Genomic DNA, 15568 nt, shown 5'->3' on the forward strand with positions numbered 1-15568 from the left:
AGAAGATGAGAGGCGGGACAAGTTTATCCACAAGCCCCGCAACTATGCTCTTGCTCACGGCCCATTCATGATGCAGCAACAAGGAGTCCAGAGGCAAACACAACCAGCGCTTGCTCAAGGGGTATATAAACGCTCTTTCAAGGAAAACGTGGATACGCGCTGTTTCGTAACACATGGTGACTGTGAGCATACGACACATGCGTCAGCTTACTCTCACTTTGGGGGCTCTAGCGTAAAGCTATTCCGAACTTTTCTATTCCAGTTCCGCAATCAGCCCTCGGCGATTGGTGAAACACTTGTTTGAACGCCCCGCCCCCCCCCCTCGCCTGTCTGTCACGCGACGCCACGAAAACCGCTACAGCTCCCCACCCGATATGACGTGTACACACTCATTATGCACCATTGGACCGAATGGAAGAAGAATAGTTACTTCTGACTCGACGCCTTTTCGCCATTAGCACCCACCCACTTCACCTGCCTGTCACACGACATCACAAAACCGCAAAAACTCACCGCGTCACAATGACGTGTACGCGTTAAAGATGCATTAACATGCTGAACAAAACTGATTTTTTCTTTCCTGAACAGCCGCAGGCTGCCCCGTTCCGAAAGGAATAAAAGATGGCTGCCGCCGATCGCTCTGGCATTGACTACTCCCACCTGCCGCAGGGCGTGTGTTTATTAACGTACAATAAAACTTCTTGCGTGGCCGTGTAACGTTTTCGGGCATTTTTGTTACGTTTACGACCTCTCTCTACCAACTCTTCTTTGCTAAGGATCCACTTTAGCGACATTCTTAACCTTCCGTTGCATGCCACCGCGACTTTCGACCAGCCATCTCAAGCTAAGTGAGGGAAAGCCGACCAATCGCAGACGCGGGCACCACCCTCTTCATCCGGTTATCAATTTTCAGTGCACTGGCTCGGCCTCATTGAATCCCTCTATACTTGAGCATACCCTTCGCCTCATGTCAGCCAATTAGATAAGACAAGGCGCTCACTGTAGGCAATATTGTTCGTTTTTAAAGGAAACAAAAGTGAACGCCTATTTACGAGGAGAGCGTTTGAGTGGTCTGTTCAGACAACCGTACGGGTCACCGCCCGATGCTCGCGTCAGTGGTTACGCAAATTTGACGTCAGGAGATTGGAATAAAAACACGTTCGAATACTGTTACGTTGTAGGGCCCCTTGTTCATGAATAAAGGAGCTACTATTCCCTATCTTTACATGTGGAAACATTGCCAGTTAGGCAACATAGTCACATGTTTCTTTGTTCTGCTTTGTGTGATTAGCTGCGATTATGGCATCTAGTTTTTTTAATGCGAGAGCGTTATTTCGCCCATCGTGCGACCCCGCCGTCGTCAGAAAGCCGTGACAGGTGTAAACGGCACACAAACCACGTCGTCTTCATCCATATTTTTTTAAAGTGGCCACAGTGAAGATTGGCTTCTCCACCCTACCTCCACTACTAGCCGAGCGTTAACCACCGCGCCAACGTCGCAACAGGCGATCGTTACGAATATCTTCGAGGCTGTGCACGTGGTGGGGCTCTGCCTGGTAGGCGATTCACTGCACGGTGCATTGTAGAAGTGGGCGCCACCGTCGGCGCTGTGGAAATTGAATCTCTCCGAACTTACAGGGTTGCCAGATTCTGCTGATCATAGCCAAATTGGGCTACTTTTTATACGGGTTGGCGTCGAAAATTCTGAGTTGGCTACATGGCTATATTTGGGCTAATTTTGTCTTAAGGACTTCCAGAGTCCAGAGGACCCGGCCAACACTGACAAAATTCGGAAACACCGGTTTATGAAAACTCGAAGCTCATTGCTGCTACAAAGATACGCAGGCAATACCGAAGGCTGTGTTTTTAGGCAATGTCGGCGCTGGAAGGTTGACGGTAAATCATGGCTGCCATGTTTATATGTGATTCCAGCGCTAAGCTCTATTCTTTGTTTTTTGGTTTCGGCGCCATCAGCTGCTGGTTGCCACGTGATTCAATAAGAAAAACAGTGCGGTTGACAGCTGTTGACTGCGTGTTCCGTTCCGGCTGCTGTACAGCAAACATTATTTGCACTTGCGCAACAGCTCAAGTATACGTACGCATGTCGTGGCACGTCATTTTCACCCGTGGTTTTTAATGAAAAAAAAAACAGTGCTGGCGGGAATCCAATGTTTGCGCTGCTGTCGAGCTCGCTTTGCCCCTACTTGTGCTGCCTGTTTCGAAATCAGCTGTAGAAAACTTCTTGTTCAGCCAGGTTTCGTTAACAAAGAATGATCTGAGAAACCACATGTCGAATGAGACACTGCGTTAAGTTTGGTCTGGCAGAGAGTGCGGACTGCTGCAAGGATTTTCTGCCAGGTTAACAGTTTCTGTCACGTTTCAAACCTGCAGTTTTATGTGGTCCAAGTAACCGTGGGAGTTAGCTCAAATGGGGCTAGATTATGTATTTAATCCATTTGCGCAAATCCCCAGTGTTATAAGTATCAACTGAGACTCTGCGCACTATTTTCTTTTTTCGTTCTTTGTTTTAGTCAAGCCGCTTTGTATTAAGTTAAAGTTGCGATTGTCTCGTGGTACTTTTTGAACATGGCATATTATTACAATGATAAGCTCTGTAAATATATGAAAAGGATATTCGTCCACAGTGAAGATGACAAGGCAATTGCTCATCAAAGGTCGGTGAGTGATCACCTTGCCAAAGTCAGGATGATAACTCGTCGATTTGCATACCGTACTTCTGCCAGAATCGTTTTTTTTTTCGTTTATGCTATGTGCGTACGACTAATTGCGGTTGTGGCGTACTTTTTGTATGCACGTACTTTATGACCATTTTAAGTCCTCTTTGTACGACTTACTAAGCATTAGATTGTATTTTGCGCACGCGTATTTTCGAGCTGTGATGAAAAAGAAAGAACTACGTTCGATATACATAATAGGCGTTCGTGGTACTGTTACGTACATATTTTATTATTTTTGCCCACATCGCAGTGGTGGTTGGGCAAATAGTTCTTGCCAGAATGCAAAGGTGTATTAGTGTTCTACTGACTCCCTATTCTGATGTATAGTGCTTGAATTTGTTAAACAAACGGGCTTGCGCTGTACTCAACTTCATGACAGCCGTGCGCGACCCACAAAATTAGTTTTGTGTGTTGCGTAGTAGAATTACATTTCTTCTTTCTTTCAACTCGCACTCTCAGTAAGGTTGTACACAGCCTCCCCTTCGAAATTTGGCAACACAGGCATTCGCGCCTGCATTCACAGAAACTTACGTGCACGTTTTCATACTACACGAATCTTGACAGCGAATCCCTGTTTAAATATTGCGCCGTTCAACTCTTTTCGATACTAATACCAGCTGGATTACTGCCAGCGCCGTAATCCAGCTGGCAATCAAAACTATACAGTTTAATTCACCTCTTCGGTTATGGACCAGCGGGTCGTCCATAGGGCGAGACAGCAAAGCGTGGCCAGAGGCGTCCGTTCACGGCCAACAAAGCGCGAGGCCGTCGCGACGCGGCGTTCGCCACCCACGACGATGCGGGCGAGCGGCCGCGGGGCGAGCACGGTGATCGGAAGTCCCGAGCGGCCACGGAAGGTTCCACGGCTGGTGCCTTGTCGAGCACCAGGTTTGACGGTTTGAAGGATGACGGTTCACAAGACCGGCTCCATGATTCTCGAAACACAGTACAGATGCCAGAGTCTTCACATGTCCGAGCACATCTTTCAACACTCCGCCTTTTGACGCAGTTCATTTCCCACTTTCGCTCATCGAGGGAATTCAGTGTCCTCCTTCTCGGCCGATTGGAACTGTCGCACAGTCTGCGAAATACCATCCGTGGCGCCGCCGGACTCCGCCTCTGGTGCCCAACCTTCGACCCGCCCTCGACGCAATGAAGGTGCAATTTCACGCGAAACCGGGGTGAACGGTGTTCATCGTAGGCTCTTTAAAGTAATTAGTAGGTTGCACATGGGCAATGACCCCATTAGAGTTTCGGGTCCCAGAACACGTCTCATTGGTCTGCTCGAGGTCGTTGAACGGACGAAGACGCGACACATAGTCGCTTGTCAACGGTGGTTTGGTCGCCATCTCCGCGGCGTCGACAAGAGGCATTCCATAAGCGCACGCGTGCATCCTTCGTCCAGAAACGAGCACAACAACGGCGAGCTGCAGCGAGGCAGCGTGCACCCCCCCGAATCCCCGGAAGTAACCTCCGCACACGGCAAAAATGAAAAGGAAAAAAGAAAGAAAGAAAACTTCACAAATAAAACTCGGCTGAGAGATCGCAATAAGGCCGGTCTGTCTTATTGCGTTGCTGCGGCCTCATAAGCAGCAACATTACACTCGGAAACAACGCAGCAGCAAGAAACTCAGCAAGATTTCGCCGCAACACTTAACTCAGCGACGTAACTTAGCGACACACTCAGTGACAATGGTCTTGCATTTACGTACGATAAGAGCTGCGTAGGTGACCCCCTAGTTTTTGGTTGCTTCATTTGTGAACATATACCTTGTCCATACGGAAAAATACTATATGGAAGTCAGCTCTGCTACTGTCATTTTGTTTCTCCGTCGTATTTGCCTGATACTGTTAATTGCTTGTTGTCTTCCAAATTGTCGCTACATGAGAAGCCAACAAACAAAGGCACCAAGAACAACACAAGGAAAATTACTTGCACTTACTAATTGAATTACAGAAATGATAAATTAATTCAAATGAAAATGGATGAAGAATATTACAGGGCCTCTTAAGATCTCTCCGAGGAGAAAAACGGCGAAAGCATACTCTTCCTCCTCTTATCATTCGCCTCTTTCTCTTTGCCTCTTCCCTTTCTCTTCTTTCTTTTAGTCACTACTGCTCACTACTAAGCATTTTTAGTAATTTGTGATCAATTGTGCTCACTACAAGCCGTCCTTAGACAAGTTGGTCATATCATAGTCATTATAGTCATCACTACAAGTCATTTCAGTCATTATTTTTCATTACTGCTCATTGTTAAGCATTTTTAGTCATTTCTGAATAATTTCAGTCGCTGCAAGTTGTCGTTTGACATATTGGTCCTTTCCCAGTCATTACTAGTGATTACAAGTCATTTCAGTCATTATTTCATTTCATTTCATTTCATTTTATTACCTTAAAGGCTCCAATAAATGGAGCGTTACATAAGGGGTGGCAAGAATAAAAATACATAGTCACAATAACAGGAAGTTTTTTACATTTTCGGTGAACTTGGATGGGCACATAATGACAGCAACGTCGTTAGGAAGGCCGTTCCAGTCTGCAGCTGTGCGAAGAAAAAAAGAATTTGAAAACGTGACAGTGCGTGCGCGTGGACGGGCAACCTGTAGCTGATGGCTGGTGCGGTGAGATATGCGTGTAGGAGGAAGGATATAAGGTGGGATGCGCATATGGCTATGAAAGAATTTGTGAAATAAAGCTAGGCTGGCAATGCGACGACGGAGCGATAAGGGGGATAATGCGGATGCAGTTTTTAAGGAGGAAACGCTGATGTCAAAGGAATATGATGAGTGGATGAAACGAGCGGCGCGATTTTGTACAGATTCAAGATCATTAATTAGGTATGCCTGATGAGGATTCCAAATAGGCGATGCAAATTCTAGTTTTGACCTGACAAATGATTTGTAGGCTAACAATTTTACATGTTGAGGAGCGTGATGCAGATGGCGTTTTAAAAATCCTAAAGTCCTGTTCGCGGATGATATTAGGTTAGTAACATGAGGATTCCAGGAAAGATCGCTCGAAATTGTTACTCCTAAATACTTGTATGAATGAACTAGTTCTACCGGAACTTCAGATATTACATAAGGAAATAGGAGGGAATTACGGCGACGGTGAATGGACAAATATTTACACTTACGCGGGTTAAGTTCCATTAGCCACTCGTTACACCAGTCCTGGACTGCATCAAGATCACTTTGAAGAGAAGATTGGTCAGCGGTGGAATTAATAACACGATATATCACACAGTCATCCGCGAACATACGTATGCTAGATGTTACGTTTAATGGTAAATCATTTATGCATATTAGGAAAAGTAGCGGGCCCAGCACGGATCCTTGTGGGACGCCTGAAGTTACAGAGACTGAATTAGAATTCCTATTATTAATGGTGACGAATTGTGAACGATTAGTCAAGAATTCTTCAATCCACTTTAGTATATTAGGGTCAAAATTTAAGCGGGAAAGCTTTATAAGAAGGCGTTTATGGGGCACTTTGTCAAAGGCTTTAGCAAAATCTAAAAATATTACGTCAGACTGAAGATTACAATCAAGGTTAGAGTGCAGATCGTGTAAGAAAGCGGCAAGCTGAGTCTCGCAGGAGTAACCACGGCGAAACCCGTGCTGGGCAGGATTGAAAAAGTTATTCGAGTCGAGAAATGTCATGATGTGAGTATAGATGACGTGTTCCATGATTTTGCAGGGAATACTAGTTAGAGAAATGGGACGGTAATTTAGAGGCGAGTTCTTGTTACCTGATTTGTGGACTGGAACGACCTTCCCTTGTTTCCATTCTTTGGGCAGTTGGCCTGTGAGGAGTGACTGAGTGAATAACATGCACAACAGGGATGAACATGTATCTTTGGTGTTCTGCAGAATCTTAGCGTTGATGTTGTCAATGCCAGCAGAGGATGAAAGCTTTAAGTTTTCTATTAGGGACAAAATCCCTTCTGAAGAAAATACAAGCGAAGGCATTGTATCCTGAATAATTGCGAGGTTTGAAGAAACAACCGGATCGATTTCATTAGTAAACGCGGATGAAAACGCTGCGTTAAAAATGTTGGCGCATTCGGATTCACGGATAGTTTCACCTGATGCATCGGTGAGGGAAATTGTGCGTGTATTCTGGGGATTAATGACTTGCCAGAACCTACGGGGGTTAGTAGACAACATGTTTGGCAGGTCATAATGAAAGAAAGAGTGCTTGGCTTCTCGCACATTTTGTAGGTAAGTTTTTTCCGCTGCATAATACTTGTCCCAAGCGTTCTGACTAGGCCGCAACTTGGCTGAACGAAAAAGACGCTTCTTTTTGTTTTCAAGGCGTTTTAGTGAGTTTGTGAACCAAGGGTTTAGGGGGTTAGTTCTTATAATTATGCTCGGAATAAACCTGTCAACCAAACCTTCAATTTTTGTCTTAAACAAGTGCCAGTTATCGTGGATAGTTCTTTGATTAAAGTCAGACTGAAAACGGGGTAAGAATGTGCGAAGTTCATTATTTAAGGCAGTATAGTTTCCTTTATCATAAAGCCGGATGGTACGTTTGCTAGTTGTCCGTGAAAATGGTTTAATGGTGAAGTCGGCTTGTATGACTTGGTGATCGCTGACGCCTGGTAGATGCGTGATGGAATGAACGTATTCCGGATTATCCGTTAATATTAGGTCGAGAATGTTAGCGCAGTCCTCAGTTACACGGGTTGGCTCCGATATAATTTGAACAAGATTAAAATTAAGGCAAACATCAAGAAATTCGTTAGCATCTCTGTTACCTGTGGTAGTTAGATTATGCCAATCAATACTCGGGAAATTGAAGTCTCCAAATAAAAGAGTACAGGTGTTTGGATGCTTCGTTTTAATTTCATTTATTGCATTATTCAGTTTTGTGGGGAAATCCGGACTGTTAGGAGGCCTGTAGCAAACGCCAATCAAAACGGACTGAGGTGAAGCGTGACATAAGACCCATAACATTTCTATGTCTGATGAAATATTAGTGGTTGTACATGATAGTTCATGTCTGGTTGCAATCAGTACTCCCCCTCCCCTCCTATCTGGGCGATCCTTGCGGAAGACACGGAAATTAGGCAGGTCGGCAAGGACTTCACTATCACAGATGTCGCTGTTTAGCCACGTTTCCGTCAAAATTAGTAGGTTGCTGGCGGAAGATGAGACGATATTTGAAATAATGTCGCGTTTTGAAATGAAGCTGCGCACGTTAGAAAAAATAGCTGACAATGAAAGTGCTTGTTGTTGAACATGCTTAGAATGGCCTGTCGATTGACGGTGAGATGATTGCTATTTCACTTCTTTTACTGTTTGTGAAGCTTCATCGAATGTGTAGCGTTTCGGACCAATGTGCAAAGTTTTGAAGCGCAGGGAGAACTTATCGGATACCGATCTGGCATAGGCTACAAGATTTTTGCGAGTGTTACGGACAGAAGCGGAAAAGTCCTCACCAATGCTGTAGTTCGTGCCTTTAAGTTTATAACCACATGATAGAATGCTTTCTTTAGTTTTGGACGATGTGAATTTTACTATGATAGGCCTAGTACGATTAGATGAGTGACGCCCGAGACGGTGAGCACGCTCTATTAAATGAGGGTCGATGTCAAAGCCTAGTTGTTGAGAGCAATGGCGAATGACGGTTTGTTCAGAGTCTGCAAAGGTTTCAGCGGGGTTAGTGTCCGGAACATTGTAAAAAATGAGATTGTTACGACGGGAGCGATTTTCTGCGTCGTCCACTCGTGCTTCCAGTTTGTCGACCTTGCAGGTAAGTTCGGTTGTTAAAGTTTTCAGGGTGCCTATTTCAGAGTGGAGAGCAGAAAGGGTAGTGTAGTGGGATTCCAGAGCGTCCATGCGTTTGGTTAGGTCGGCCAATGTTGTGTCAGTAGTTTTCAGCTGTTGTTTAATGTCTTGTAAATCAGACAATAACGCGGTTTGCCCGGCAGTTAGTTTCTGGAGCTCGGCAAGTACTGTGGCGAAACGGTCGGGGCCTGGGTTAGTTTCTACGTCACCCGACAATAGCAATAGAATACGAATAACATGCGAACATTCGGCAACAATACAGGCACAGCACTGAGGGCTCGGTAGCTGCATCAGGAAAAGGTTACTACTTTTTTTAGCGAACAGAGAAAATTTATCACCAACCTGCATCATGAAAAGTAGCGGATTAGTAGACTGCACTGTCGCGCAGCTACCGGGCCCACAGAGTGGTGGCGATGAGCGCACGCGTTTTGTAGCAGCAGCGGATGATGTTCCTGGCGATGGGGTTGTCCACTGATGATCCGAGATGCGGTAGACTGATGGCAGTAATGGCGCATGCAGCTCTGATGACGTTGCGGGTTGATCCGAGATGTGTTGATTGTGGTAAGGCAGGTTCGCGGAAGGCACAGATCCACATGAGGCAGACGGTGGAACGGTTAGAAGTAGGCGGACGGCGAGAGCAAACACCTGCATCATGAAAAGCAGCGGATTAGTAGACTGCACTGTCGCGCAGCTACCGGGCCCACAGAGTGGTGGCGATGAGCGCACGCGTTTTGTAGCAGCAGCGGATGATGTTCCTGGCGATGGGGTTGTCCACTGATGATCCGAGATGCGGTAGACTGATGGCAGTAATGGCGCATGCAGCTCTGATGACGTTGCGGGTTGATCCGAGATGTGTTGATTGTGGTAGGGCAGGTTCGCGGAAGGCACAGATCCACATGAGGCAGACGGTGGAACGGTTAGAAGTAGGCGGTCGGCGAGAGCAAACACCTGCATCATGAAAAGCAGCGGATTAGTAGACTGCACTGTCGCGCAGCTACCGGGCCCACCACGAGTCATTACGAGTCATTACTGCTCACTATACTAAGTATTTTTAGTAATTTGTAATCAATTCTAGTCAATACAAGCGGTCGTTAAACATGTTGGTCATATCATAGTCATCAGTAGTCATTACAAGTCATTAGTAGTCATGATTTCTCATTGCTAGTCAATATTATCCTCTACCAATCTTATTATAACGTTATCATTCCTCAACTGTCACTATCAATAATTTTTTATTCTTTAATCTCTCCTCATATGGCGTGATGACGCTTCGGCAGACAATCTGGCGGTCCGGTCTGTTGACGCAAGCTTCACCATGAGCCTAGAAAGGCATTTAGCCATTACAAGAAAAGACACACACACACACACGCACACACACACACACGCACACACCCTGTCACACCGCGAGCTGTCGCCACGGTGTGACAGGGCCGCCGACTAGCGGACAACGTTGGCGGCGCAGTGGTCTCTGCAGTCACCGCTCACCCGTATCGTCTGGACGGAGAAGTTCAAGCTGGTCAAGTTGTACGAGAGCAGCTTCAGGTACCTGCTGTGCGCCTCGACGATCTCGAACTGCAGGGTGTTGCGGATGGTGTAGTCTGCGCGCACCAAAACATGGCCCCGTTCCAAGGTTACAACACTCTGCGCCAGCATGTTGGGCGCTCACGAATTACAGCGTCTACGCGCACCGGATTGTTTGCTGACATCATCAAGCATGTGGTCGCCTAAAAACAACAGGTAATAAATTGGTCAAAAAAGAATTGCTTGAAAATCAACACAAGAAAAAAACACAGGCTATATTTTATCGCACTAAGCAAACAGTTCTTGAATTGACAGAAACCTTATATCTGGATAATGATGTAGTTAGTATTGTTAACGAGGTTAAGGCGTTGGGAGTTACGTTTTCAGAGACACTATAATGGAAGAAGTAAGTGGAAAATGTCTGCAACAGATTAAATTGCGTCACCGGACTGATTAATAAAGATCGCCAAATACTACCAGTAAAAGTTAAATGTTTGATTTACAATGGATTATTCTTATCAACACTAAATTATTCCCACCTTGTATGGGGCTACACGTCATTAGATAACAGTAAGAAATTCAGTCTATGTCCGAAAAGCGCAGTTCGTGCAATTGCTACCGTTTCATATTCTACTCATACATCTGCTTATTTTAACGCACTTAAAATACCAAAGGTGGAATTTATCTACGCATTCCGTCTTTCCTGTGCTTACCGTTTCGTCAATAAAACCAATAGCACTCACATTATCGGTTCCTTTCGTTTAGCAAAGCGACACAACACAGCATTCTACAACACAAGAATTTAGGGTCCTTGGCTTCAGCGATTATGCCGCACAAATTACGGAAACCAGTCCCTATGACTACAACCAGCAGCGCTCTTAAACAAATATGCCAAACATGGGATAATCGCTGACACTGCATTCACGGGTACGTTTGATTTGTTCTTACCAAGTCAAGATTTGATTTACTTCACATATCCATGAAGCCGTTTTGCCGCCTGCTGCTTGCTTAGTTTCAGCAACACTCTGTATTATTTATTGCAGTAGTCGCAGAACGCTGTTAATTGTACTTCTAGCGCATGTATTTGTCAGTGACTTTCTTATTCCTTTTTTCTCGAAGGCTGTTTTTTTAGTTTTTGCTGACAATAACTTCTTACTATAGGTCAGAAATTTTTCCATTTGTGTCTTTTTGACTTTTTCTTGATCTGTATTTTTTGAGAATTCTGAGGGTATTTTAATTTCACAGGTGAGAGCAAATGCTAAACTGTTTTCGTTGCCTCTTTCCATTTTAGATTTCACATGCTCGAAAACACAGCGTTTGTATTTCCTCTCTTTTTATATCCGAGTTTCTGTGTAATACGCATACCATGCCGACGAATGCAGAACTACCGAAAAGAAATTGAGGAGTTGGAAGTTAAGATTAACAACATGGCTAAAACGCATGAACGCGTCTTTGGTAAGATCTTGCTAAGAATGAAGGAGTCTGGGATCGATGTTGTCGAGCTAAAAAAGAGAAGTTGATTCCTTGAATACAATTGCGGAGCACTTGAACGTCCTTGCAGAAGACCTGCGTAGCCAAAATGCTACCCTAATTGTTGAGAACAAACAATTGAAATCTCAGAACCAGTCATTGACTCGCGAGATGGAGGAGCTTGGACAGTACTCTCGTCTTGGCAATGCCGAGATCAAGGGCATTCCCCGCTCCCAAGGAGAGGACTGTATCACAATAATAAAAAACAGTACAGTGATCAAATTGGCTGTCCCGTATCGCCTAGCGATGTGGACATTGTTCATCGCGTTCCAACCAGAACTAACGACAAGAAAAATATTATTGCTCGATTCTGTTCCAGAACTAAGAGAGCTGATTTTGTGAGCAAAACGCGTAAAGCCAAGCTCTGTCTTTATGACATTGAATTTTCTATCTCATTTACTGCAATGTAAGCGAGCATCTGACCCCATCTAACAAGGCTCTCTTTTCCAAGGCCCTAACTCTGAAGTAAGAAAGGAACTGAATGTTCCTTTGGACGGACAACTGCCAAATCAAGGCTAGGAAGACTACTAACAGCAAAGTTATGCGCATTCTAGACGAATCTGACCTAACCAAAATAGACTAGAGCTCATTGTTTAACCAATTGACACAACAGTTACGGCTTCCGTACTGAAACCCCATCAAGTGAATTCCTGTGTAAGCGGATTTCATTCCATAATTCATTTTAACGCGAGGAGTCTTCGTGAGCACTTCGATGCAATCAATAATTTCCGCGCATCGCTAACTAGTTCGTTTTAACTAATTGCATTACTGAAACTTGGTTACCTGACGACGACAAAAATTTGTATTGCTTCCCGAACTATACATCGGAATACTGCAATAGATTAACGAGCACTCACGGTGGTGCGACCATACATGTTTCTCCTAATATTGCTTATTGAAGAAGACACGACCTATTCCTAACCATTACTAATTGCGAGTCTGTTTGGATTGAATTCAGTAACTGCTTTCTTGCACAGGACAACAATAATTTCACATTTCGCTGCATTAACCGTTCTCCTTCATCGTCAGTTAAGGATTTCTGTATCAATTTTGATCATATTTTACACACTGTATCACTGGAAAATAAAGATGTTGTTATAATGGGTGATATAGAGATTAATTTACTCGATGAAACATCACCCATCTGTATTCACTATACTAGTTCGTTCCATAGCTACGGATATGATTGTTTAATTAACGTTCCCACACGCGAAGTTTCTAACGGCACAGGTACACTTATTGATCACGCTCTTTCTAACCAGCTTAATTCACCAGAGGCAAAAGTTCTGCACATCGACATCACTGATCATTATCCCCTGCTCTTAGGGTTATATCCCAACGTACGACCTTGCCCACCTTCACATACTAAAAATGTTCTGGACAAAGTCGGCTTCATAAGTGCTGTCGCTAATACAAATTAGTCTGAAATTAAATCACTAACGACCCACAGAAAGGCTTTTCCGCACTTTTTTACGTATTATATCATACCTACGACAGTTCACCTCCAAAAGAAATAAAAAAAAACTGTAGCATTTTTTCACAGTTTATGGATCCCGCAGCAGTTATTAGCAGCATTGCGAAAACGGGATAACTTATATAGGAAAACCAAAAGGCAACCGTTTAACAGGAACTTATGTGCCCGGTATAAAAACTTCTGTAACACTCTTAACTCTAAACTAAAAACAGCTAAACGACTGCATTTCGAGCAAAACATTTTACAGGCGGCTAATAGCACTAAAAAAAGGGAGATTGCCAATTCTTTCTTAAACAGGAGCGCACAACTAAACCACGTATCCAGAGTTTAAAATGATGGAGTAGAGCTCAATTTCCCTGCCGATATAGCTGAGGCTTTTAGTAGTTTGTTTCTTTCCTAACAATTTACCGTCTCCTACACAGATAATAAGCATGAACCGTCTACCTCATTCACTCTTTTTATTGCCTGCAACGCCAGAAGAAATAACTGCTGTTGTAAATATTTTCAAAGTGACAAGCGCTGGAATTGATGAGGTCCACCCTGCTAACATTAAATTAATTGTGCACCTAATTTCAGATATACTTTCATTTATTGTTAATTTATTATTCAAGACTGGTTTAGTTCCTTCTGAACTTAAGCGGGGCAGAATCATCCCAGTTTTAAATAAAGGCGATAGCTCATTATTAAATAACTAGAGACCTATTTGCATTCTACCATTCTTGGGGAAAGTTGTTGAGAAGGTAATTGGAATACGGCTAGCGAAATAACTTTCTAAATTTAATATCCTCTCTTCATGCCAGTTTACTTTTCGCCATGGATATTCCACAGAGCTGGCACTCATTCATCTTACTGACCAAATAAAGAAATTCATCAACGAAGGATTTCTCGCCGCCTGAGTTTTATCGATCTAACGCAATCATTTGATAGCATTACATAATATCCTTTTCTCTAAGCTCGAAGCAATTGGCATTTGTGGGCCTGCTCTTTCACTACTAAAATATTACTAACAGAGTTCTAGTTCCTTCTATTTCCAATGCTTATTCCCAACAGCGAATTACTAACATTGGTGTGCCCCAGGGCTCTATCCTGGGGCTACTTCTGTTTTTGATTTATACTAATGAATTACATAACTTTCTTTCTTCCACAAAATGCAATCTCTACGCAGATGACACCACTATATTCACCTTTCATAAAGATACGTCATCTCTAGTTGATAAGTTAAATGCTGACTTAGAAAATATCCTAAGATGGTATAATGTTAACACTTGAAGCTAAACATTTCGACAGAATTGCCTGTCTGGTTGGGAAATTGATTAGAACTTGAGACTGACTCCAACCAAATAACTGAATTTTATAAGCCCGACGTTGGGTTTGAATTAGCCCTGGTTTGAATTTCCAAGTGGATCCCCACCTCCCGTGTTCCCCCCCCCTCCTTTCTTCAAAAAAGACGCTTTAAAAGCGGCACACCGCCACCCCCCGAAGAACATCCCCCTGAAGAAGGAGCCGAATGGGCTCCGAAACGTCGGGCTAATAAAATTCAGTTATTTGGTTGGAGTCAGTCTCAAGTTCTATAATGTTAACATGTTATCTATCATTGCAACTAAAACTAAATTGGTTGTATTTTCTTCACATCAGCGAAACATACCATCCATTCCAGCCATCACTTTTGGTCCTCACTGCCTTCCTCCAAGTTCATGTTCCTCTATCCTTGTAATCCTTGTATCCTATTGTAATTTGAAATAGTATAATCATATTGCTCACACAAAAAAGAAAATAGGTTATGCTATACGCATCTTAATTAAAACATGCCCTTACTTCACATGTACCACATCACTCACTTTACCCCTCTTTTGTCCACTCTCAGATTACTTATGGCATATTATGTTGAGGAAACACCTATAATACTCATATTGCGTCTCTCGAGACAGTTCAGAAACGAGCCATAAGAATAAGTACTTGCAGTCCACGCTTTTCTAATGCCACTCCCCTACTACACGAGAATAACATCCTTACCATTTCTGGACTCACTAAATATAACCTAGGTATTTTGTTTCTACAGATTTGTGAATAATGAGCTACCATTGATCACATTTTCCCCATCTAACTTGATGATTCATAGTACCACCAGATTTGCGTTGAATAACAGTTTTTCTTTACCAAGAATCGGCACTAACTATGGTAAACAGACTGTAGAACTCACTTCCATATCAACATGGAACATTGTTCCTTTCATTCATTTTATTTGGGCATTATGGTACATTATAGCATGTACAAAATGCTGCAGGCACAGACTAAAAGCCAGAAGCTTGACGGGGTCTGTATCCGATAATTGCACTTTAATAAGGCCAACAGGAAATGTCCGTATGCGACAAGCTTACAATGCCAGAACTCTACATCTGAAAAAAAAACTAAAAGTGATGAAATTAACATTAAAAAGGAAATACTTTACTTTTACGCACGAAATCAAAATTTATCAAAACTTGAGAGACTTTCCAGTACAAAATCAA

General features: G+C 43.4%; 1 protein-coding gene across 4 annotated transcripts in view; it reads right to left on the bottom strand.

The window, feature by feature from the left end:
• LOC135898293 (ABC transporter G family member 23-like) overlaps positions 1-15568 on the bottom strand; it is a 222863-nt gene that overhangs the window by 58314 nt on the left and 148981 nt on the right. For all 4 annotated transcript variants that reach the window (XM_065427162.2, XM_065427161.2, XM_065427164.2 and 1 more), the window contains one exon: positions 10022-10134. In XM_065427162.2, the coding sequence (XP_065283234.1) occupies positions 10022-10134 (113 nt within the window). The remainder of the gene's footprint in view (positions 1-10021; positions 10135-15568) is intronic.

Source organism: Dermacentor albipictus, chromosome 5 (assembly GCF_038994185.2).
Source record: "Dermacentor albipictus isolate Rhodes 1998 colony chromosome 5, USDA_Dalb.pri_finalv2, whole genome shotgun sequence".
In the NCBI taxonomy this organism is placed as follows: Eukaryota; Metazoa; Arthropoda; class Arachnida; order Ixodida; family Ixodidae; genus Dermacentor; species Dermacentor albipictus.